Consider the following 22,523-nt stretch of genomic DNA (forward strand, 5'->3'; position numbering starts at 1 on the left):
ATTGGATTTATTTGACGATGGCTGGCAGTTAACTTGGAATGTTTGCATGTTCTAGGGCATGCATGTTCCATTCTTGCACAACCCATGTGAGAGAACCCACACCGAGAATGACTCTTTTTGTTGTCTCGAACCATTTGAACACCCAAACATTGCTTAAACAACTTGCCCAGTTTGAGGTGACAAGCTTGGTGTAAATTCAGTTTTCAGGCCCCATCTGTTTTTATTAATTACCCTTTTGTTTTTACTTGTTTGGGGCAGTGAGTTTTTTGGCTTGAGAATGTTCTATAGTGGTAGAAATATAATATTTTGCACGGGGCAATGGAGTATTTAGGTAATGAAGTGGAACAGAGATAGCCTGAGATTTGTGATCTATTAAGAGATCCGCTAAGATCTTTTAAGGCCTTAGCACCGTAGAAATTAGCTTTATAATCCTCAAATCAATAATACAAGTCGGTTTCCGGTGGCCCCTTGATGTGGGCCTCTCTATAAGCTCCTAAATCCCAATACTAAATAATTAAGGATCACTGTCCTTAGATCTTCCTCAAAACTTTTAATGGGCCCAGGTAATGGGAAAGCTGGTGTAGTAAGACATCACAGAATATGAGAGACTTGAGAAAGTTGAGATGGGCTAATTAAGAGAGAGAGAGCCATCTGATTTGTATGGTTGGGTGTTACAACTTTACAATCATGCATTGTTTGAGAATAATTTGGGGTTAATCCAATGAACTTAACAGGTGGGATTTGGGGAGGAGTTACTAATAAGAAACCTGAAAGTGTCAAATCTAGTGGATCCTTGTATATTGCAACTTTTCACTATCTTCTTCTCTTTTTTAGTTCTTAAGTTATTAAAAAATATATCACTTTATCTTCATGGGTATATTGGAGGTAGGTGGTGTTCATGAATGGGTCCACTATTTGGAGTTAATGGGGATGACAGTAAATGGCTGTATGAAGAAGAGGCAGATGGGAGTAAGGGAACACTGAGAGACAATTACGTGCGCCAATTACAACCATTTATTGTGTATCCCCTTTCTCGTAACACAGAGATGAGACTGTGACTTTCTGTAGGAGAGAGAGAGACTTGGCTATGTCTGTAAGACAAAAAAAGCAACCCTACCATTACCAGACCCAAACAAAGAGGAGCAGTTAATTTTTCTTTCCCTTCTCAGAGTGTTGAGCAACTTCAAGAATAGTTGTCCTTTGTTGTTTTATTGTATAAGAATAATAAGATATTACTTCCCTAAAACCCATACTTCCCCACATTGTCAGATTCCCATGTGTCTTTGGATAAATAAGTTGCTGTAGATGAGATATATGCGTCACTCAAACCAACAGAACCAATGGATAACAATTAAGCCCCTCTAATCAAAAAACCAAAGTTGGTTTGATGAATTGAAACACGTTTTTGAATTTTTATTTTTTTATTTTTTTTTAGCATCTTTATTACTTTTGCTATTGGGGAGGCGGGTTCATCAAATTGTAGATCCCACCAGATTGTAGCAACAAAGAGATTGAAAGCTTTTAGGATCACGTGGTGATGCCATTCACTTGTATCCACATCAATCACAAAAATCATTTTAACATCAAAGTTCTAGTGGAAGCTCAGAAATTTTTTTTTGGCATCATAATAACAATATAAAAATACAATACCAACGCAAGTTTGGGGAAAAGGATTTGCAACAATGACAAGACCTGTCAGAATTTCCTGATAATAAAGATGGAAAAAATGCTAAAGATTATGCTCTCTAGAAACTCGAACAAATTCACAGATTCCATCCCTCTCACCAAGACATTTTCTCCCTTTCCTGTAAAAGGTTGATGCTTGCTTGATTTCAAAACTTATGGCTTGCAGAGATACCCATAAATGTCTCTCTCTTAACACATACACAGCCACAGGTACGTTTTACATGCTAGTGAAATTACTAGAAGCCGCCTAAATATTCCCAATGTATGCTTCATCTTTGCGCGGCAGAGCCACATCCATGACCTTTGTAAACCTAAAATAAGTCCCAAAAAAAAAAAATTCCGTAGCGGAGTCTTTTATACACACAATTTGTATGCATGAATGTTTCAAACATGTTATCAGTTTATGCACTATATTGTGGATCACATGGGCATAAATTGGTGCAGAATGTCTTATCTCTATCCTATTTAACACCACTGATGTTGACGTGCTAGTTTGCCATTAGAATTCCTTGTGCAACATTTGCCAGCCATGCCTTGGTTCAGAATTTTACGTCATAATTTGAACAAATGGTTCTCAATGAGAACAGTCTTTTCAAAAGCTTCACGGGTCTTAGTGGCAAGCATTGCATGGAAGCAATCAAATTGGAAATACAGACTTCCATTGGTAATAATAAGTGCAATAAACACAAGAATTTATTCCAAGGTTTTAGATGCAAGCATGAAAAGAATAATCATAAAGGAAACCTGCGATAGAAATTCACTTAACTTTCCACAAAAAAGAACAGAGCATTTAAGACTGATCTCCATCAAAGGCTTCGATCAGCATAATTTATATATCCATTGTTGGCCACCACGCACTCTTAACCATAATCATACAACAAATAAACGCACGAATGTATGAGATTCCAATAGATTGTCACCAAACCACCAACGCACAATCAACTTTTCCATTTTCATGAAGAATAAATCCCAATTAAGGGCATTATATTGGTTGGGATGGAATGAGTCTTTGAAAGTAATTTTGGAATCTGGAGCTAGGGCTTCACCACTTTTCTATGGCAATTAGCCATAAAGTGACGTCTCCACGAGGTGGGATGATTTGTGTTGAAGAAAATTCTCCACTGACTGTAGATAACTTGTCTCGCACAGAATAATGATGACAACTTTCAAGAATGTCCGAAAAATTATTGCTTCGAAAATGGCTTGTTTTCCATCATTAATTATATATGTAGAATGTCCACCGTTGTTTACCAAAAGAAAAATAAAAAATAAAAAAATAAAATGAATGTCCACCGTTGGCCATTGTCTATGGAGACACCATGCCTTCAGTCTGGACCTTTCTCACTACTTTAAACACAATTTATGAATGAGAAACAATTCTCAAAGCTTCCAATTCTTTCCAAAAGAAGAAGGAAGAAAATGATCAGGGAATTTATGGTTCACTCTTTATCTCTATGTCAACAATCAATGAGATGAAAGTTGAGGCCATTCAAACTCCATGCCTACTCTAATCAAGTGGGAGTGAGGAAAGAGACTGTTAGCTCTCTCCATGTAGCCCTTAAAAGCAAAAGAGCATATGAGGCAGTGACCGAATGACCCAATGTATAGTTTCAGCATAAGTGTTGAGCATATTTCCTTCTCAACTTTTAGTTAAATCAAGGAATAGTGCTTTCCTTCCCAGGGGAATATGAAACTTCAAATATCTTAAAACGATTGGGAAAAAATACTGAGAAAAAAGAAAGAATGAAAGAAAAGAAGTGAAATTTTCTGGATAGTGAACCTCAAGTAATTGTTTGTATTGATAGGTAAAAGTAACAATAACTATCTACAAATTCTCACTACTGATTTAACTTGATATAGATGTGAAAAAATTTGATACAACAAAATACCTCATATGAGGGCTCTGGGCTTCTGAGGACTAGATCGAGGAATAGCTAAGATGGCTATAAGTCCACTAGCTAAGGCTGCAACTGCTGCCACAGCGAAGGCTGGAGAATTTCCACCACCAAATAGCTGATCCCATGGTCCACTTCCCAGAGACACCACCACCTGCTCTCAAATCACAAACAAATCATGACTTAAAAAGACTAAAGAATTACATAACAAAATCAGACGACATTCTACCAAAGCCATTTTGCTACTGAATTTTTATTCCTAGAATACAGAAGTCCACTCAGAAACCTGGATATTAAATTTAAGACCAGATACCAGAAAAACAACAGTTAACAACAAGAGACCTGACTACATGAATATTCTCAGATAGGGTAATTAAGTGCATGAACATATAGTTATGGATGACACTATGTCACAATTGGACAAAGTTGGTTGCAAGATTTAATTGAATGCATTGTTTTCAAAAATTAACTGAAACATGAAAATCTATTCCTTTTTCCCAAGCATGATACTGAGGTGAGGTCACACTGGGGATGCAAAGTAAGCTTGCATCTTCAGAACATTGCTATTACTATTACACTAACTCTTTTTATCTAGACGATTCAAAGCACAAGCTTTTGTATATTGGTATCAGTCAAGCAAAGTGAGACATAAACATGAAATTTTTGCAGCTTCCCCAGAAGCGTATCATGAGGCTGGCTGTTATAACATATGTTGGCATCTGATTTCATTAGCTTTTAGCAGAGAGAATGCCCTTATAATTTTATAAGCTCTGAATGTAAATGAGGTTCTTTATGGCATGTGGAACAGATCAGGGTTCAGAAAGGACACCGTTGACTTTCACTAAAAGGGGTGTCCAATTTCATGAAAATAAACGAGAATTAACATAGGCAAGTGCCCAAAAAGGTTGCATATGACTACAATTCACACAAACAAATGTTTTATGAAATTTAGATGGAACTTGTAAAAGTTTACAAGCTGAATACAAGCAGGAAAGCAAGAAAGCAAGCAACAGTAAAAGACCAAAAGTTAAAGAGGAGTAAAAATGACAGCAGTTCACAAGATTAAGCTCTTATGCTGCAGGTTGTACTGCAGTATGTTAGTTTAATTGTATAACTCACGTGTGCAGCATGCCTCAGTTAGTTGTACAGTTGTCTCCATGTAATTAGTTGGGATCAAGTTAATTAGGTGATTAGCTTTACCAAATTCCTGCTTTTTTTTTTTTTCTCCTCTCTGTTTTGTTCCTATATAAACAGATCTGTAACCTTTTCTCGTTAATTAATCATGAATATTATTTTCATTCTTAGTATTGATATGATATCAAAGCAACTTGAAAACACTTCCATCTCTATGAATTCAACTACAATACCTAATTCTCAGAGTTCATCCATGGCGGATGAGACTTTGAATCCCTTGTTTTTGCATCATGGAGAGAGCCTGGAGCCACCATTGATTCTCGGCCACTGCTCGGCGAGAACTACCCTACTTGGGAATGTTCAATGCAAAAGGCATTGATAGCCAAGAACAAATTAGGATTTATTGATGGCACATTGACTCTTTCATCTCCAATAATTAAAACTCTATCATCGATTCAATCCTGGATTCGCTGTGACAGCTTGGTTGGATCTTGGATACTCAAATTAGTTTCCCCTCAAATTGCAACTAGCATAATTTACAAAGACAGCCTTGGATATCTGGAACAATCTCAAAGAACGATTTTCACAAGGAAAGGGTCCACGAGTTTTCCAATTGCAGAAGGATATTGCTGCGATAAGCCAAGGTGATCAATCTATCACTGCTTATTTCACTCATCTGCAAGCATATTAGGATCAATTGCAAAATTTTCATCCTGTTCCCAATTGTACTTGTGGTACTTGTACCTGGAATTTGAGTCAAAGGCTTGGTGATCTTCAATTGCAAGATTTAGTAATGCAATTTCTGATGGGACTGAATGAGATTTATGGTCAAGTAAGAACTAAGATCTTGTTAATGGATCCTATTTCCTCCATCAATAAGGTTTACTCCTTATTGATCCATGAAGAAAGGCAACGAAATGTTGGGAGTTATGTTGCACCACGTGGAATCCACTTCTTTGGTTGCAAAGTCATCTTCATGATCCAAGGACAAGAAGAACTGGAAGGGTAAAGATAAGCCTACCTGTAGCCACTGTAGTTTGAACAATCACACAATTGACAAGTGCTATAAGGTCCATGGCTACCCTCCTGGTTACAAACAAAGGGGCAAAGGTTCTTCAAGTGTGAATCAAGTCAGTCTTCAAGATGACCAATCAGATAAGCACACTAACACTGGTTCCTTTCCTTTCACTCAAGAACAATGTCAACAATTCTTAGCCATTCTAGGCCATCAGATTTAGCATGGAAGATTTGGCATTCAATCTGAAAAACTTTGGTGCCACTGACACACATAAGGTCAACAATGTTGTGAATCCAAACATTTCACAAGCTTCCGTTGGTACTCAACCATCACCTTTGGCAGGTATTTCTCTTAGCTTGCATCAAGATTTCAGGCATTCTATATTTTCAAATGGTGAGACTGCTTTCAGGTATTTCTATTAACTTGCATCAAGATTTCAGGTATTTATCTTAGACAAGATTTTGGAGGTAATACTTGGGTTATGGATACTAGAGCAACAGATCACATAGTCCATAGCATCACTCTTTTTACTACTATTGCATCTACTAAGCATCGTGTTGTTGAACTTCCAAATGGTGAAACTGCTATGGTTACTCATATTGGTTCTGTTCAGATTTCTGCTCATCTTATTCTTGAAAATGTTTTGTGTTCCCTCTTTTACTTTCAACTTAATCTCAGTTAGTAAACTCACAAAGAATCTGCCTTGTTATCTTCTCTTTCACTCAACTTTTTGCTTCATACAGGACCTTACCTGCTGGAAGACAATTGGTGTGGGTGAGTTTCATGATGGGCTTTACTTGCTTCAAGATCATGGCTTCTCACACTCTAGTACTCCTGTTCTTCATTCTACTGCTCCTGTACATAATTCCATGTATTCTCTTGTACATAATTCCATGAAATCTCTAGTTATTTCCTGCACCTCTAGTCACATAGGTAGGATATGGCATCTTAGATTGGGGCATCCCTGAGACTAAGTGTTTTTCTTTGAAGCATATCGTACCAGATGTACATAATGTTTCTAATAAGACAGAAGAGAATTCCCTTTCCTTTTAATAATCATTTTTGTCAAAATTTATTTGATTTGATACACTGTGATGTATGGGGCCCTTACTCTATATCTACTCAGGATGCTTATAAATATTTTTTGACCATTGTGAATGATCACACTAGGTCTACTTGGGTTTACCTTATGAAATCCAAGTCAGACACCAGATCCCTTATACAATCTTTTTATCAAATGATTTAGACACAATTTATTCTCAACGTTAAGACCGTTAGAACAGACAATGCACCTGAATTTTTTATGCACGATTTCCTTGCAAGTCATGGTATTATTCATCAACAAAGTTGTGTTGCCTCCACAACAGAACTCAGTTGTGGAGAGATAACATCAACACTGTTTATGTGTTGCTACGTCATTGAGGTTGCAATCTAATGTTCCATTGATGTTTTGGGGTGATTGTGTACTTGGTGCTACTCATATCATAAATAGGCTTCCTAGACCTATCCTAAATCATAAAAGCCCTTCTGAACTACTCTATCACAAGGTTCCTTCCTACTGTCACTTAAGAGTTTTTGGTTGTTTGTGTTTTGCGTCAACCTTATCACACAACAGACCTAAGTTTGCCCCTATAGCCACTAAATGTATTTTTTTTTTGGGTTACCCTTATGGTGTTAAGGGCTACAAATTGCTTCACCTTTCTACTCATAATTGTTTCATTTCTAGGGATGTTATTTATCATAAAACAATCGTTTCATTTCAGTCCTCTTCCTTGATTCATGACTTGTTCCTCCTGCTCCATCCAATACCATTTGTCTTCCTAATTCTACTCCTATGTTTTTGGATAACTCTACTTCACCTATTCCTGTGATTCCTGTAGTTTCTGCAGATTCTGCTGCTCCTGAAATTCTACTGCATCTGCAGAATCTGCTCCAACTATTTCAGTTTCTGTTTCTGCAGATATTTCCGCTTCCTCCTCACCTGAGGTTCCTCTACTTAGAAGGCCCCAAAGGTCTCAAAAACCTCCTTCCTACTTACAATCTTTTCACTGTAATCAAGTCTCACATAGTTCCACGCCTTATCCTCTTTCTCACCATCTGTCTTAAGCTAATCTCCTCTCACAAGAATTTTTGCAATTCTATTTCTAGCATTCCCGAACCAAAGTCTTATAATCAAGCAGTTCAGGATCCAAATTGGCAGGCTGCTATGGCTGCTGAGGTTCAAGCCTTAGAAGCCAAAAACACTTGGACCTTCACTGGCTGTAGGTTGCAAGTGGGTGTATAGAATTAAATATAAGTCAGATGGTAGGGTGGAGGGTATAAGGCTAGACTTGTAGCCAAGGGTTTTACTCAGAAAGAAGGTCTAGACTATTTGGAAACTTTTTCACCAGTAGCTAAGATGGTTTCAGTCAAGTGTGTTCTAGCTTTAGCTGTTGTGAAAGGTTGGGTTTTAGCTCAACTTGATGTCAATAATGCCTTTTTGCATGGTGAGCTTGATTTTTTTCATAAGTTTTTATGCAGTTGCCTCCTGGATTTCACAAGGGGGAGACGATTTGCAAATTGAATAAGTCCTTGTATGGCCTTAAACAAGCTTCAAAGCAATGGTTTTCAAAATTCTCAAATGCCTTTCTGCAACATAAAATTACACAGTCTAAATCAGATTATTCTCTCTTTACAAGGACTCACAATGGTTCTTCTGTAGCACTTTTAGTATATGTAGATGATACCTTGATAACAAGTGATAATGCTCATGCTGTAGAAGAACTAAAGCAGTTTCTGGATAGACAGTTTAAGCTCAAAGACTCGGGCACTCTTAAATACTTTCTAGGCTTGGAGATTGCTAGATCTCAACAGGGTATTAGCCTAAGTCAAGGAAAGTATGCTCTTGAAGTCTTTGAAGATGCTGGAATGAGTGGCTGTGAACCATCAAAAACACCTTGGATTCTAACCTAAAATTGAGTAAGGATGAGGGTGAATTGTTACAGGATGCTGGTATGCACAGAAGGTTAATAGGTAGGTTACTGTACTTGACTATCACAAGGCCTGATATCACTTTTGCAGTGCACAGGCTTAGTCAGTACATGTCCAAGCCTAGGAAACCACATCTAAATGCTGCCTACAGAATTCTACAGTACATAAAGAGCTCTCCTGGTTTGGGGTTGTTCTTTTCAGCCAAGTCTTTACATCTTAAAGGCTTTGCAGATTCATATTGGGCTGCATGTCTAGATTCAAGAAGGTCTATTACAGGCTATTGCATCTTTCTTAGTGATTCTTTGATCTCATGGAAGTCAAAGAAACGAAAAACTGTGTCTCGTTCTTCTGCTGAAGCAGATTATAGGTCCCTAGCAGTTGCAGTTTGTGAAATTGTTTGCATTTTAGCATTGCTTAAAGACCTCAATGTGGTTCATTCTCAACCGGCTCTTCTTTTCTGTGATAGCCAGGCTACCTTGCATATTGGGGCCAATCCTGTCTTCCATGAGCGTACAAAGCATATTGAAATTGACTTTCATGTAGTTCAAGATAAGGTGCAAGATAAAGTTCTAAAATTACTTCATGTTCCTACTAAGTCTCAGCTGGCAAATATCTTAACCAAAGCTTTGGGTTCCAGTCAGTTTTCACTGCTTCTAAGCAAGATGGGGGTATACTGGATATTTTTGCTACCAGTACACATCCTGAGGGGGAGTGTAAAAGTTCACAAGCTGAATACAAGCAGGAAAGCAAGCAACAGTAAAAGACCAAAAGTTAAAGAGAAGAGTAAAAACAACAGTAGTTCACAAGATTAAGTTCTTATGCTACAACTCCTACTGTTGTATGTTAATTTAATTGTATAACTCACGTGCTGCACACGGGTCTATTAGTTGTACAGGTGTCTCCATGTAATTAGTATGGAATTAAGCTAATTAGGCGATTAGCTTTAACAAATTTCTGTTTTTTTCTCTCCTCTCTGCTTCATTCTTATATAAACAGAGCTGTAACCTTTTCTCATTTTTTTTTTTGATAGATAATTAGAGTTTTATTGATGAAAAAGAACAATGTGTTTACGATTGTAAACTCACTGCCCTTGAAACAAAAACAAACAAATCATAAGGAAAGTCTAATAGAGATAAGGAAATCAAACAGGGAACTACAATGCGTAAAACCCCAAATACGAGACCACTTAAACAAAGTCCTAGCAAGCAAGTTCTTCAACATATCTATAGGTCTCTCAATGTCCTCAAAAGTTCGGGCATTGTGTTCCTTCCATACTAACCACATAAGGCATGCTGGTACCATATTTCAAACCTCTGAAGAGTAAGTTCCCAACCAATTCCTCCAAGCAAAAAGAAGAGAAACAATAGTATCCGGCATCACCCACTAAACCCCAAACATAATAAGGACCTCACTCCACAAAGCAGATGTAAACTGACAATGAAGCAAAATGTGATCCACAGTTTCCTCATCACACCTACAAAGACAACACCAATTAACAAGGGGCAAATTCTTCTTAACAAGGTTATCTATTGTAAGAATTCCACCCCTAGCAGCAATCCATAAAAAGAAAGATACCCTTTTAGGTACCTTTACACACCAAATGCTCTACCAAGGGAAAGAAACAAAAGGAGCTTTCAAAAAAGCAATATAAAAGGATTGCACATCAAAAACATCACTGCGATTCAACTGCCAAATCAAGATATCCTCACCCTCCCTACTAGTTATCCTGGCAGAGACATGCTCATAGAAAGAATAAAATCTCCGCAACTCCCATTCATTAAAATTGCGACGGAAAAGGAAGTTCCAACTCCTACCTCCCCTATCTGGTGCAAAAATAACCATGTCAGAAATCAGAATTTCCTGAACCATAGCACAAGCAAACAGTTCCGGGTATAATTCTTTCAAAGGAATAGGACCACTCCAAGGATCGTGCCAGAACCGAATACAATTGCCCTCTCCCGCTGCATACACCACATGACCGAAAAAATTGTCTGCACCTTTCCTAATATTCTTCCATAACCCACAACCATGAGTCCTCTCACAACTCTAGTGCACCAACCTCCACTACCCTCTCCATATTTGGTGGCTATTACCTGATGCCATAAATGGGTAGCTTCCTTCCCAAACCGCCAAAGCCACTTCCCAAGTAGAGCTTGGTTAAAAAGCCCAATCTTCCGAATCTCCAAACCCCCTACCTCCACCGGCCAAACAACCTTATCCCAAGCAATAAGTGGATATCTGAAAACTTCATTAGAACTCCCCCAAAGGAAATTCCTCTGAATCCTCTCTAGTCTGTCTGCTATGTGTTGCGGAATTGTAAACAATGATAGATAATAAGTTGGGAGACTCGACAAAGTACTCTTCAATAAAGTAAGCCTACCTCCTTTTGACAAATACAACTGCTTCCAACCAGAGAGCTTTTTCTCCACCCTTTCTAAAATAGGATTCCAAATCGAAGCATCCTTAAAATGAGCCCCAAGTGGCATTCCCAAATAAGACATAGGCAAACGACCAACCTTACAACATAAAATACAAGCCAAAGCATCCAAATTCCCAACCTCACCAACTAGCACAATTTCACTCTTGCCAACATTTACTTTTAAGCCTATAATAGCTTCAAAAAAGATCAACACCATCCGTATATATAATAATTGTTCCCTAGATGCATCACTGAAAAGAATAGTATCATCAGCAAACAGAAGATGAGAAATATGCAAACCTCCTCATGCATTGGGGCTTGCCTGGAACCCCCTAAGAAAGTCACCCTCTTCTATCCTCTTCAATAACCTACTCAGCACCTCCATCACCAACAAGAACAAAAGTGGAGATAAAGGATCTCCTTGAGGAAGACCACGTGAACTACCAAAAAAGCCAGCCGGGGACCCATTAATAAGCACTGAGAAACAAACTGTAGTGATACAGGCCTTCATCCACCTCCCCCACTTCTCCCCAAAACCCATCCTCTCCATAAGGTAAAACAAAGCATTCCAATTTACGTGATCATAAGCCTTCTCTATATCCAACTTAATAATCACACCCGGAACACCACTCTTCAATCTACTATCCACAGTTTTCTCATTTATTAATCAAGAATATTCATCTTCATTCTTAGTTTTGATAAAACTCTTCTGGGGAGACTTTATAAAAACCATATCCAGCACTGCTTCTCCTAAAAGACCCCCATGATTGACTACTCTGGCATTCACATATTCAAATCTATAAGGAACAAAAGTTGTTTTTAGTAGATAATATCTCTGGTGATTGTGATAAGTGTTTGACTAGAGTTTCAGAAAAAGAATATCTTAGTTCTATAAGAATGTATATTATAAGCTCAAAATTCACTTGGTCATTTATAAAGAGAAACATCATACAATACATTAGGACAATTACTGTTCAAGAAACATTATATAAATTAGAAGATACATATATCATTTACTAGAAATCAAACTTGAAAGACAATTAACTTTATGTCTACTTTTTTCCCCTTGTTTATAAAAGGGTAAAATATTGGCCTGTTAATATATATATTAGGGAAATGTTAACAAGCACCGGGCGGTGCTTGTTAAGGTTTCCTTTTTTGTGTTTCACTTAAAAAAAGGAAAAAAAGTTGTTAAAAAAATTGCCAAAAGAGATTTTAAAAAATTTCCAAAAACTGAAAATTTGCCAAAAGCTGAAAAATTTACCCAAAAAATTACTAAAAATGTGTTGTTAACGGGCACCGACAACCCTATATATTATATAAACATATAACCACCCTAAGCTACAAACCTGGACAAACAAGTCCTTCTCAAAAAAAAATAAATAAATAAACTGGACAAACAAGAAAAATTGAATTGTTCAGAGGTCTAACTTGTATAAAGGAATATGTTATGTTGGGTGTTCGATTGCACTCATTAAGAAAGAATTGAGCAGGTCTTATTGCATTGGGAAGTAGTATAAGCAAATAAAAAAATACCCCTTTAACTGAATGTTGTGTGACTCCCCAAAAAAAGATGATCAATTACAATAAAAAACTCTACCTTAACCAATGCACTTCGGCTCTCATTAACCAGACCCCCATATAAATGTCATTGAAGAAATAAGTTGAAATGACACATCCAACCACCTCGGCATTGTAAATCAATAAATTAAAAAGCAGTGAGAGAGAGAGGCCTGCCAACATAGCCTCAGCACCACCACCTACCCCTACCACTACCCTATCCTTCTCCATCAAACAATGTCCAAAACAAATAGCTAATCCTCAGCTCTTCACCACATCTGTTGCCCATAATCCACCCACAGCCTCCACCCCATGGTCCAAAGACCCAGCCACCACAAGGCCCCACCACTCCCCATGAACACAACATAAGAGCTCATCAAGCGCACCTGAGTTGTCACAAAAACACATTTTATCCATAAACCACAGATCCAGATGCTCACCACCAGGTTATCATTCCTGGCTGATGCAATCAATTGCAGCTCTCATGTTTCTGCCTCAATTTTGGTATCTAGAGCTTGTGATTAAAACCAGTCTCTCATTTTCATTTTCTTAGGCTTCTCTATAAAAATTTTGGGAAATTTTCTTCTAGCTTTCTCATTTTTAATGGTTGGTGCACATTGAAAATTCTACACACAAACTTATAGAATAAGAAGGGCCACACCTAACCAATGTGAATTTGTACCCACCCTTTCACACATTCACCCAGGTGGGGCTTGCGGGAGTTAGTGTGAGAGCATACAAGCCAATAGCTAAAGCTATTAAGTAGAGGCTAAATTATAATAAAAAATCACACCTAACCAATATGAACTCTTACACAGCTTTTCTCACACTCACCTCACCTCCCCCCCCCCCCCCCCAAACACACACATATATAATCCTAACATTTAGAGGTCAAGCCTTGGTGCGAAGACAAGTGCCTTCCACCAAAAGCAACAAGACACAAGTTCGAGTCCAAAAATCAGCTTCTCCAAAAAATTTGGGGTTAAGACTGCCTACCAATCTCCTCTTCCAGACCCCACAAAAGTAGAAACCTTGTACACCAGATGCGAAATTTTATATAAGCCTAACATGTGAATTCCATGAACAAACAAATGAACTGGACTCTATTTACAGCAAGCAGGTCAACAATGCATATTAACATTTATACATATTCAATCCTCACGCCCCTGCTCCCTTCCCTTCTCCCGACATGCAAGCCTCCCATTTGCCAAAGACCAGATATGGCCTAGCATGTGCATGACCAAAAGATTAAAAAAGGATTTCCAGGATTTGATTCAACCTCACAAACAATCAAAACTATAATAGCATGTTAGTTACTATCTGCTCCTAAAGCTTATGCTAAAACCTAAACTGGTAGGACGTACACAAAAAATATATATCAAGCTTACAAACAAACTAACACTAACACTCTTCCTCATATTTAGCCCACCTAATAACACTGAATCAACTACGAGATTCAAACGTGCACAACAAAAAGAAACTAACAGAATGAGGTCACTAGGACTAAAAACAAGGACCTTTTAGCCAAATAAAGCTCTGACAAGAATCACTACTTTGAAAAACAGAAACTAATAGATGGACAAATAAAGCTAAGAAATGTAATAGTGCAAGAACTCATTTATCTGCTTCTACTGTTAAAGGTGGTTAAATGTTTTTGTGAAATATCATAAGTGGACCCTAAAATATCATAGCTTTCGATGTGAATTAATAGAAGTTTCAAAAGAAAAAGGGAGTAAAAGAGAGATAAAAAGGGAATATAGACAGTTTTATTCACCTAGATTACTTGATAATACAATGATTTAGGATTTGAATAACTAGTTATACAAATCTAGATAGAACTATCCAGGAACATGCAGTGCTCGATCAGTTTTATTTTTATTTAATGCTTACTATCATACAGTGTCAATATCTAAGATCAAGTCATCACTTATCAGTTAATTCCAAACAAAGGAATGAAAATGGTATTCTTAATAACAAAGAAAAGAACTATATTCCTAATTAACCCAAAACTTCAAAAATTAAGTTAAAGCTTTAGACATTTTCCTTTTATCATACGTGCATGAAAATCAAGAGACCAAAACCATCAAAAGACCACCCAAACGTGCAGTGAGTGAAATCAAAAAAAAATTGGTAATTGTTAAATTGCCAAACCCAAGACCTTCTTCACCAGTTACTATAATAATAGGTAACAAGGGATACTACAAGAACAAAGGTTGCACTTGATGAAATTGCATATCAATTTGTTCAATATACAACACAAAATAATGATCTGAAATGTGGGGGGAAGGGGGGGGGGGGGGGGACCTCATCCTTTTTGTCTTCTACACACATCAGACACAATCAGAGTAATGGAATTACAAACTTATGCAAGCTAAGTAAGCACTGTCATACTTGAGTTGCCATCAAATCATATTGCATAGGACAAAGTTTACTTTCAAACTAGTTTGGTGGAAAATCCTCCAACCCACTACAGGTCGATTCAAACGACCAAATACTGGTATCTTTAGTCACATGAATTATGTAGTATAAGTCATGATTTAATACACATGAATGGTTTTATGAGTTGCCACATAATAAATTAGAGGAAATTCTTCCAAACTAGTTCTGAGGAAAACTTTGTTTTTGTCCTATTGCATCTAGAGTATTTTTGTAATCAGAGAAGTGAAAAAAGCCTCTCTCAGGAATACGAAAAAATTGATTCCCATTTAGTTTAGTGGTGCCAGATATTGACAAACATTGAAGGAATGTAAGGGCAGCCATACCTGTGGGATAACTATTGCCAGATTCAAAACACCCATTGATAATCCTGCAATAACCAAGCATTAAAATAAGCAACCCCACAGGCTGCATCTCCCAGAAAAATTTAGCAAGTATGCCAACTAAAAAAAAAAAAAAACCACCTTGGCCAAGTCCCAAAGACTCTATACGTGTGGATATCAAGGCATATGGAACACTGTAAGTGATCTGCAAAAAGCAACGCATATATTGAGCTCTTGCACAATGCATGCAGTGTCATCCTTTAATAACTCTATCAGCATCAGTTCTAACATATGTTTACATAGGCAAGAGGCAAAACAATTATTCTAAAATGCAATATTTGGTCTAGAGGCCCTGCTCCAGAGATTTTGCATTGTTCTTCTTTGATGCCCCAAGACAGGTCATAACACAATAAAGATCAGCTGAAGACTACAACAACGTGTGATCAAGGCCTTGCCATGAATTGGCCATGGCAAGGTTAAATTCATAATGCATGGAAAATTGTACTCCAATTCTCCTTTTATTAGTGAGTATGCATGACTTACCGCCAAAGGAACACCAAGAATTGCAAAAACCACCAGTGCAGCTATTACAATGCCATTTGGAGGTAGAGCTTGGCCTTCAAAGTCAAAACTCTTCGCCACAAAGGCAACTACTAGCATTGCAAGAAAGCAGAGAGCCATGAGGATATTTGAAATCCCCCACACAAAACCAGCCCCCCACTTACTGCAGAGCTTCTCCATGAGCACCGAAGTTATTCCAAGAACAACTGAATTCAACATCAGACCAAACGAACCCATTCTAACTCCAGTACTATAATTCTGCCCTTCATTAGGCTTGCCACCATAAATCTCTCGACCCATCCAATCTGTATCAAAAAGAAGAAATGGAAACCATCCAATCCAAGTCAAAGCAGTAACAAGCAGGATTATCCATATGGTCCCTGAAAAATATCTAAAAGTCCCAAACAGTTCCCAGAGGAAAGCTTCTTCAGCTTGACCTGACGTTCCTGGCCCATCTTCAGCAGGGGGGCTGGATCTATCGATTGAAACTAGTGGCACTTCCTGCGCTGCTGTAACACTTATATATGTAGTAATTGCAATGAAAAAAATGTCGATAAAGAAAGCAGACTTGAGATTTGCACAATTAACAGTGCATGCAGTGGTATAAGTAAACGGCAAAATTTTGAACCAGCCACTATACGCTCCAGTTGCAAAGCCAAGAACATTACCAACAGCCATAAATAGAGAGAAATAGGCATTTGCCACTCGAGTCCTTCGATGATCCTTTCCTAGCATGACAAAAATTTAGCACAAGACAAAGGTCAACTCTTATTTCTTCTTCATTCACACAATTTTATCTTAACGCTAAGCTAAGTTCAAGAAGAACATGCCCTATTCTAAGTATATCTCACTAGGTTTATGATAGACAACTTCAGAAACGCTAATCTACGTCTTCCTCTCCTTTCTGATTTGGCATTTTTCTTTCTTTTTTTTCAAACAAATGAGGTGCTCTACAGACTATAAGCCCGAGAAATTTTCTCTACTTGCAATTAAGAAACTTAGGATATCAGCTTGAGTACAACTGTAGCCATCCCATGACATTATTCAATGATATACATTTTGATTAATTAGTACAAATCCATTTAATTTGCATAATACTTGACAAATTCTATCCTTACAGATTGTACTACTTCTTTTGTTCCATGCAAAAGATCCATTAATTGATTAATGCCAAATCCAATGCTAAGACAGCAAAATGTATCAATCATACCAATGCACTCTAAAGGGACATAATCGTCCATTGCAAAAATTAATTCTAAGGAGCTCTAATAAATTAATATCAACTAACAATTAAATAAGTTCAATTAGGCAATTAGGCATTAATTTTTGCATTAAAAGAAAATTGTGCAAACCTGTGAGATCAGCAAGCAGAGCTCGACACGGACCTTGAGTCATATTATTAGCCACATCCAGAATCCAAAACCCGAAAACGAAAGCCCCCACGGCCCTCGGCCTAGAATCGCCGCGGTCCCCTAAAAACCACCCTATGTCCGCCGAGTGTCCGATGATCAGAACCGACACGACGATCGACAGAGCTCCGGCCAAGATGAACGGTCTCCGCCTCCCGAACCGGCTGGTGGACCGGTCGCTCATGTGTCCGACCAGCGGCTGAACCAGCAGTCCCGAGAGCGGGCCGCAGAGCCATATCACGCTGGCCCACGCGTGCGGAATCCCGAGCTCCTGCACGTACGGCGTGAGCAGCGAGAGCTGCAAAGCCCAGCCGAATTGAATCCCGCACGCCACCGAAGCCACCCGGAGCAACCGCCGTAACGGAATCCGAGCCGGTTGTCGAATCGGCGGTCGAGCCCTCGCGGCTCGGTGGTGTTGGTGGCGCTCCGGTTCAGAAATTGCCGTTTGTTTGCCTCGCTCCGATCTCTCCATCTCTATTGAAAAAAATAAAATGAAAACTAGAAATTCTGTTTTTGCTGTGTAACCGTTTATTTGCTGTGGCGGTATCGGCGGAGCCGCGTTGTTTTTGTTTTTTTTTTTTGTTTTTCACTTCTCTCAGACAGTCTGGAGCTAAAGACTGTGAGAGAGGCAAAGAGCTGTGTTTGTTATGAATAGAGACTAGACTGATGGCGCCATGAATTTACGGATCAAACCCGGTATAGAATAGAAAATTTTGATAAAAACTTTCTAAAATTCTACACCGGGGAAAAAGGGGGTTTTGGATATTTTCGGTCTAACGACATATTTTGGATATTCTCTATTTTGTCAGGACATTTGTCACATGGAATGATAGAAGAAGGCTTTGGAATTTGGAATTTTGATAAACCGCTAAATTGCGCGCAGGAGTTTTTATTTAACTGACAATTTTAACCCCCACAATAAGTACAATTCAAATTGTGTATCGAGCGTATACTGACAGAAGTGTCGTTGTACCTGTACTAAGATATGATTTATGCTGCTGGTACAGAGTAATACCGACACAATAACTTCTCATACGGCGAGTTATGATCGGCAAAAGTATGTCAATGAATCATGTGGAGGCACGCTTTTGCTAATTATAATTGGCCATATATACAAGTTGCAACTTGTACACATGGCAAATTTTGAGTAGTAGAAGTGTGTTCTATTCACAACTCACTCATGACAAGTTGTATCATTTTATTTGTCCCTAACATCACTCGCTAGCAATTCTTACACTCAAATTCTAGTGGGACTTTTTATTGAATTTTAATATTTTCAAATGGAATGTTTTAACGGATACCGTAAGTTACAACATATTTTGTCGTAACTTTTCAGCTGTTTAGGCAGCATTTGACAATTTTTTTGATAACTTTATTATTATTTTTTTTTAAGTGAGACTCAAAAAGGAAAATGTTAACTAGCACCAAACGGTGCTTGTTAACATTTCCCTTTTCAAATAGTGGTGTGGGCTTATATAAAAGTGTCGAAATCCAATCAAGACTTAACAGTTGACATATAAGTAAGGTGTGAATTTAAGTATAAGAATGAGTGTGTCTTAATATTACTTGTTTCTTTTTAAAAAAGAAAAGGGAATGTGTTACGTTCACGATATTTTCACAAAACTCACAATAAATCATAGATGGTAAGCCGTTAGGGGCTGTATATAATTTGAATCTACCACTTAAATTACTTTTTTAGTCACCCGTAACAGTGAGTAATAATCTAACACTTATAATTTATGGGTTATGCTAACGAGTGTCCTTAAGGCAATAGTTAACAATCTATTTTAAGAAAATTTTGACACCACTTTTATGATAAATAAAATTAAAAAAACTGTCAAAATATTAGTTTTTTTTTTCTTTTCCTATAAAAACTTTCTTTAAATAGATTGTTAGCCAATACCGCATGAAAATGTCCCATCATAACATTTCTTAAATAAAATTTTAAAAAAAATATATGATTTTTTTTTTTTTTTTGTTATTGTTGAAGGACACGTAAGTAATTGGCGTGTAACATGATGTTTGGCCACGGGAGCCTGGGCGGTTTGGCCCCATTCGGCGGGCTTTTTAACATATGATATTTATATTTAGCTTGAGGCTAATAATGGATCATGGTAATACTAATTACTGGTTAGAACTTTTGGTTTGCACGTGCTTTTTTCTGTTGGGGCTGTTAAAAGGGTCTAAAGTGCAGATGCTTATTGGACAAGGTACACTTTTAGAATTGCTTTCATTGTCGTTCTTAAATAGTCGCATCTATTATTGTTAGATGCCGTGTGTTATGTGTCGGGATTTGCACTGCACATATAGAATATCATTTTACAATTAGAGTGCGTGTTCTGTGAGGACAGTTATTAATTTTTAGTCACTTTAATACAGCTTTGAAGGGAAATGTAAAACATGCCGTTTTTGTAATAGCGTGTGATATTGAGTTCCATTTCCCTCCTTTCCTTTGTTGTTGTGAGTTAAAAAAAAAAAATATATATATATATATAAAATCATTAAAAAAAATTCAATTACTTTTTTCTTTTTCAATAAAAAGTTTCTAAACATGATTTATAAATCAATACTCTAAGGACATTTATTAACTTTTTAAATTAATTTTTAATTTTTTTGTACAGTTTTTTAAAATCTTACTCTCTTTTTTTTCATTTTTATTCAAAATACAATTATACTTTAGCAAACTTTTACATAAAAATAGATTAATTGTTCCCAAACAGATACTTAAGATGCAAGAGCCCTCTTGTTAATTCAAGCGGGAATTATTAAATTTGCTTCCACTCAAAATAAAAGGGAATGTTTAGAAATTTGTAATCTTTTCAGTTCCATATTTAGAACATGTTTGGAAACAAGATTAATTGAATTTAATTCTTCACACAATAAACACAAAATAAATTCCATTATCCAGTATTTATGTGGAAAGAGAAAACTCTCCTTGTAGTAGCCATCGGATTTTGAAGCTATATATAAATGAAAAATACTATGTTCACAATATTTTCACAACAAATTTTAAGTGACAGGTTGTTCCAAGTTGTTATTAGTGGGGAAAAAATAATTTTAGTGTTAGGTTTATATTAAAACCAATAACAACTATACCAATTATGATTTGTTGTGGAAATAACACTTCTCTATAAAGATAGCAGGCAAGTGTATTTGTATTATTCAAGACATGTGTTTTTATCATTCATGCTCCTTAATTGCTTTATATATACATGTTTTTTTAGAAAGTTTTAACCTGTGACGTCCGCTCCTGATGATAGATTTTTTATCATCAAACCAAGGCACCAATCGGTTTTTGGTGTAGGTGAGGATTGAATTCCAAATCTCTCGTTCAACCATGAAAAACTATGTCAATTGAGTTAACTGGAACCTACCTTCATATTTATATGTTGATTGAGGAAGAGGAAATAGGAAGCATATGGAAAGCTCAAATTTATCACATCGAGTAGATTGCGGCGGATGCTTTAAATTGAGTTGTCCCATTTCAGCTCAATTTCAAAAGTAGGCTCCTATGTAGCATGTTAATGTGCAATAAAAAGCTTCTCTTTTAGGAAAAAGAACAATAACAGTGACACTATGGGCAAGCTTGTACTAGACCTATGTTTATCTCCACGACGATATGACAATATATCAGCTTATTCACTTCTACACAAATATACATTAAAACATATTAGGCCTAGGTCTAATGGGTAGAGTGTCACTATGATCACGTTCAGGTAGAAGATGCCAATTCAGATCATTTCCTTCTACCCATTTTTTGGTTTATCAAAAATACACATTAACAGATACAACAACAGCAACAACAAAACAAAAACAAAAAAAGAAGAAGAAGAAGAAGAAACAAATTATGCCTGAGTGGCCATCCAATTGAGGTTGTCTGTTGGTGGCTTTATAAAAGAGAAGCATTTGGTAAAATCTCTATTATGTTTTCAATTAGTTTAATGGGTAATTATGTTTTAGTGTTTTTCTTCTGTACCTTCCTACTTTTATATTTCTTCTTCTTCCTTCCTGCTTTTATTTTCCTCTTCGTTATTGTTTTTCTTCTTTGTTTTTATTAAGAAAGGGAGGGATTGTTTGTAATGACTTTTTGTTTTCAAAAAAAAAAAACACACACACACACACAAACAAGAGAGACAAGGGAGAGAGAAAATGATTTTAACATAAAGGCATATTACAAATTTCACTCGTAAGTTATTATAACTTTTAAGATGTTGAGGCAAGTTATATTATACACAACACGCTCTTTTAAGCTATGTATGACAATTACCTTCTTCTTTTTTTCTTTTTCTTTTTTTTTTTAAAAAACAAACACAGAAATGATGTTACTTAATAGGGAAGTTAATATGTGAAATGCAGGGTGGAACTAAAAATCTAAAATATCAATTATGAACGTGACCTTTTTAAGCCATGTGTGACAATTAGCTTTTTTTTTTTTTTTTCCTTTTTTTTTTAAGAAACAAACACAGAAATGATGTTACTTAATAGAGAAGTTAATATGTGGGATACAGGGTGGAACTAAAAATCTAAAATATCAATCATGAACCAGTAATACTCCTCATATACAAAACGTGACCCAAATGCAAACCTTGTACATACAGACACACAGCTACAGAAACGAAAAATACACAGGCAAATGGGTCCAGTGCTCCAGCCAATTCCAAAATGAAAAGTGTGGCTTCACTTTATTTGTTGAGTGTTCATATCAACGTTTAGGTAATGTGGAACCACTTGTTGAGTGCTAATGAATAACGATGACCCCATCGTGATCAATCAACACAGAACGCTTACTAAGGCTTGTCGCTTCACAATACAAGTTAAGCATACTAATCAAAAGAAGAAAGGCCTCAGGGGACCATCCCATTTCACTCATAAGAGGAAAAGGATTGCAAGGGGCCGGTGGAACAGCCTAAGATGCTAAAATATGAGTGAAAAAAATTCAAAAAATACTAAGGTAGTAAGCAGGTTTTTAATATCAGGAATTACAGCGGCTATTTCTCAATGAACTTCATTTGAGTCATTATGAATTGAAAAGACCACTACTTGAGAATCTATATTAGAAAATTACATGGAGAAGGCCTTGCTGCAATGGTTCAGAATGCTAGAAGAGTTGCT

The 22,523-nt window shown here is 36.9% G+C and overlaps 1 protein-coding gene across 3 annotated transcripts; it reads right to left on the minus strand.

The window, feature by feature from the left end:
* Nucleotides 1-1,589: 1,589 nt before the first annotated feature.
* Nucleotides 1,590-18,369, minus strand: LOC142613126 (sucrose transport protein SUC4). 3 transcript variants are annotated; one of them, XM_075785327.1, is made up of 6 exons: nucleotides 17,355-18,369; nucleotides 15,985-16,730; nucleotides 15,583-15,646; nucleotides 15,445-15,488; nucleotides 3,576-3,735; nucleotides 1,590-1,997 (listed from the first exon to the last, which is right to left on the minus strand). In XM_075785327.1, exons 1-5 carry the CDS (start codon nucleotides 17,881-17,883, stop codon nucleotides 3,577-3,579), a joined length of 1,542 nt encoding a protein of 513 aa, XP_075641442.1. In that variant the 5' UTR covers nucleotides 17,884-18,369; the 3' UTR covers nucleotides 1,590-1,997; nucleotide 3,576. The 3 variants fall into 3 exon arrangements, with proteins under 3 accessions (XP_075641442.1, XP_075641443.1, XP_075641441.1); XM_075785328.1 differs by lacking the exon at nucleotides 1,590-1,997 and adding an exon at nucleotides 2,093-2,821; XM_075785326.1 differs by lacking the exon at nucleotides 1,590-1,997 and having other exon boundaries at nucleotides 3,431-3,735.
* Nucleotides 18,370-22,523: the final 4,154 nt, after the last annotated feature.

This window comes from Castanea sativa, chromosome 10 (genome assembly GCF_040712315.1).
Source record: "Castanea sativa cultivar Marrone di Chiusa Pesio chromosome 10, ASM4071231v1".
NCBI lineage: Eukaryota > Viridiplantae > Streptophyta > Magnoliopsida > Fagales > Fagaceae > Castanea > Castanea sativa.

Coding starts and splice junctions, on each gene's coding strand:
- LOC142613126 (XM_075785327.1), bottom strand. CDS start 17,883: ATGGAGAGATCGGAGCGAGGCAAACAAACGGCAATTTCTGAACCGGAG. Junction 15,647..15,984: donor TTCTTGGTGTTCCTTTGGCG/GTAAGTCATGCA, acceptor TGCTTTTTGCAG/ATCACTTACAGTGTTCCATA. Junction 3,736..15,444: donor TGGCAATAGTTATCCCACAG/GTATGGCTGCCC, acceptor ATTTGAGAGCAG/GTGGTGGTGTCTCTGGGAAG.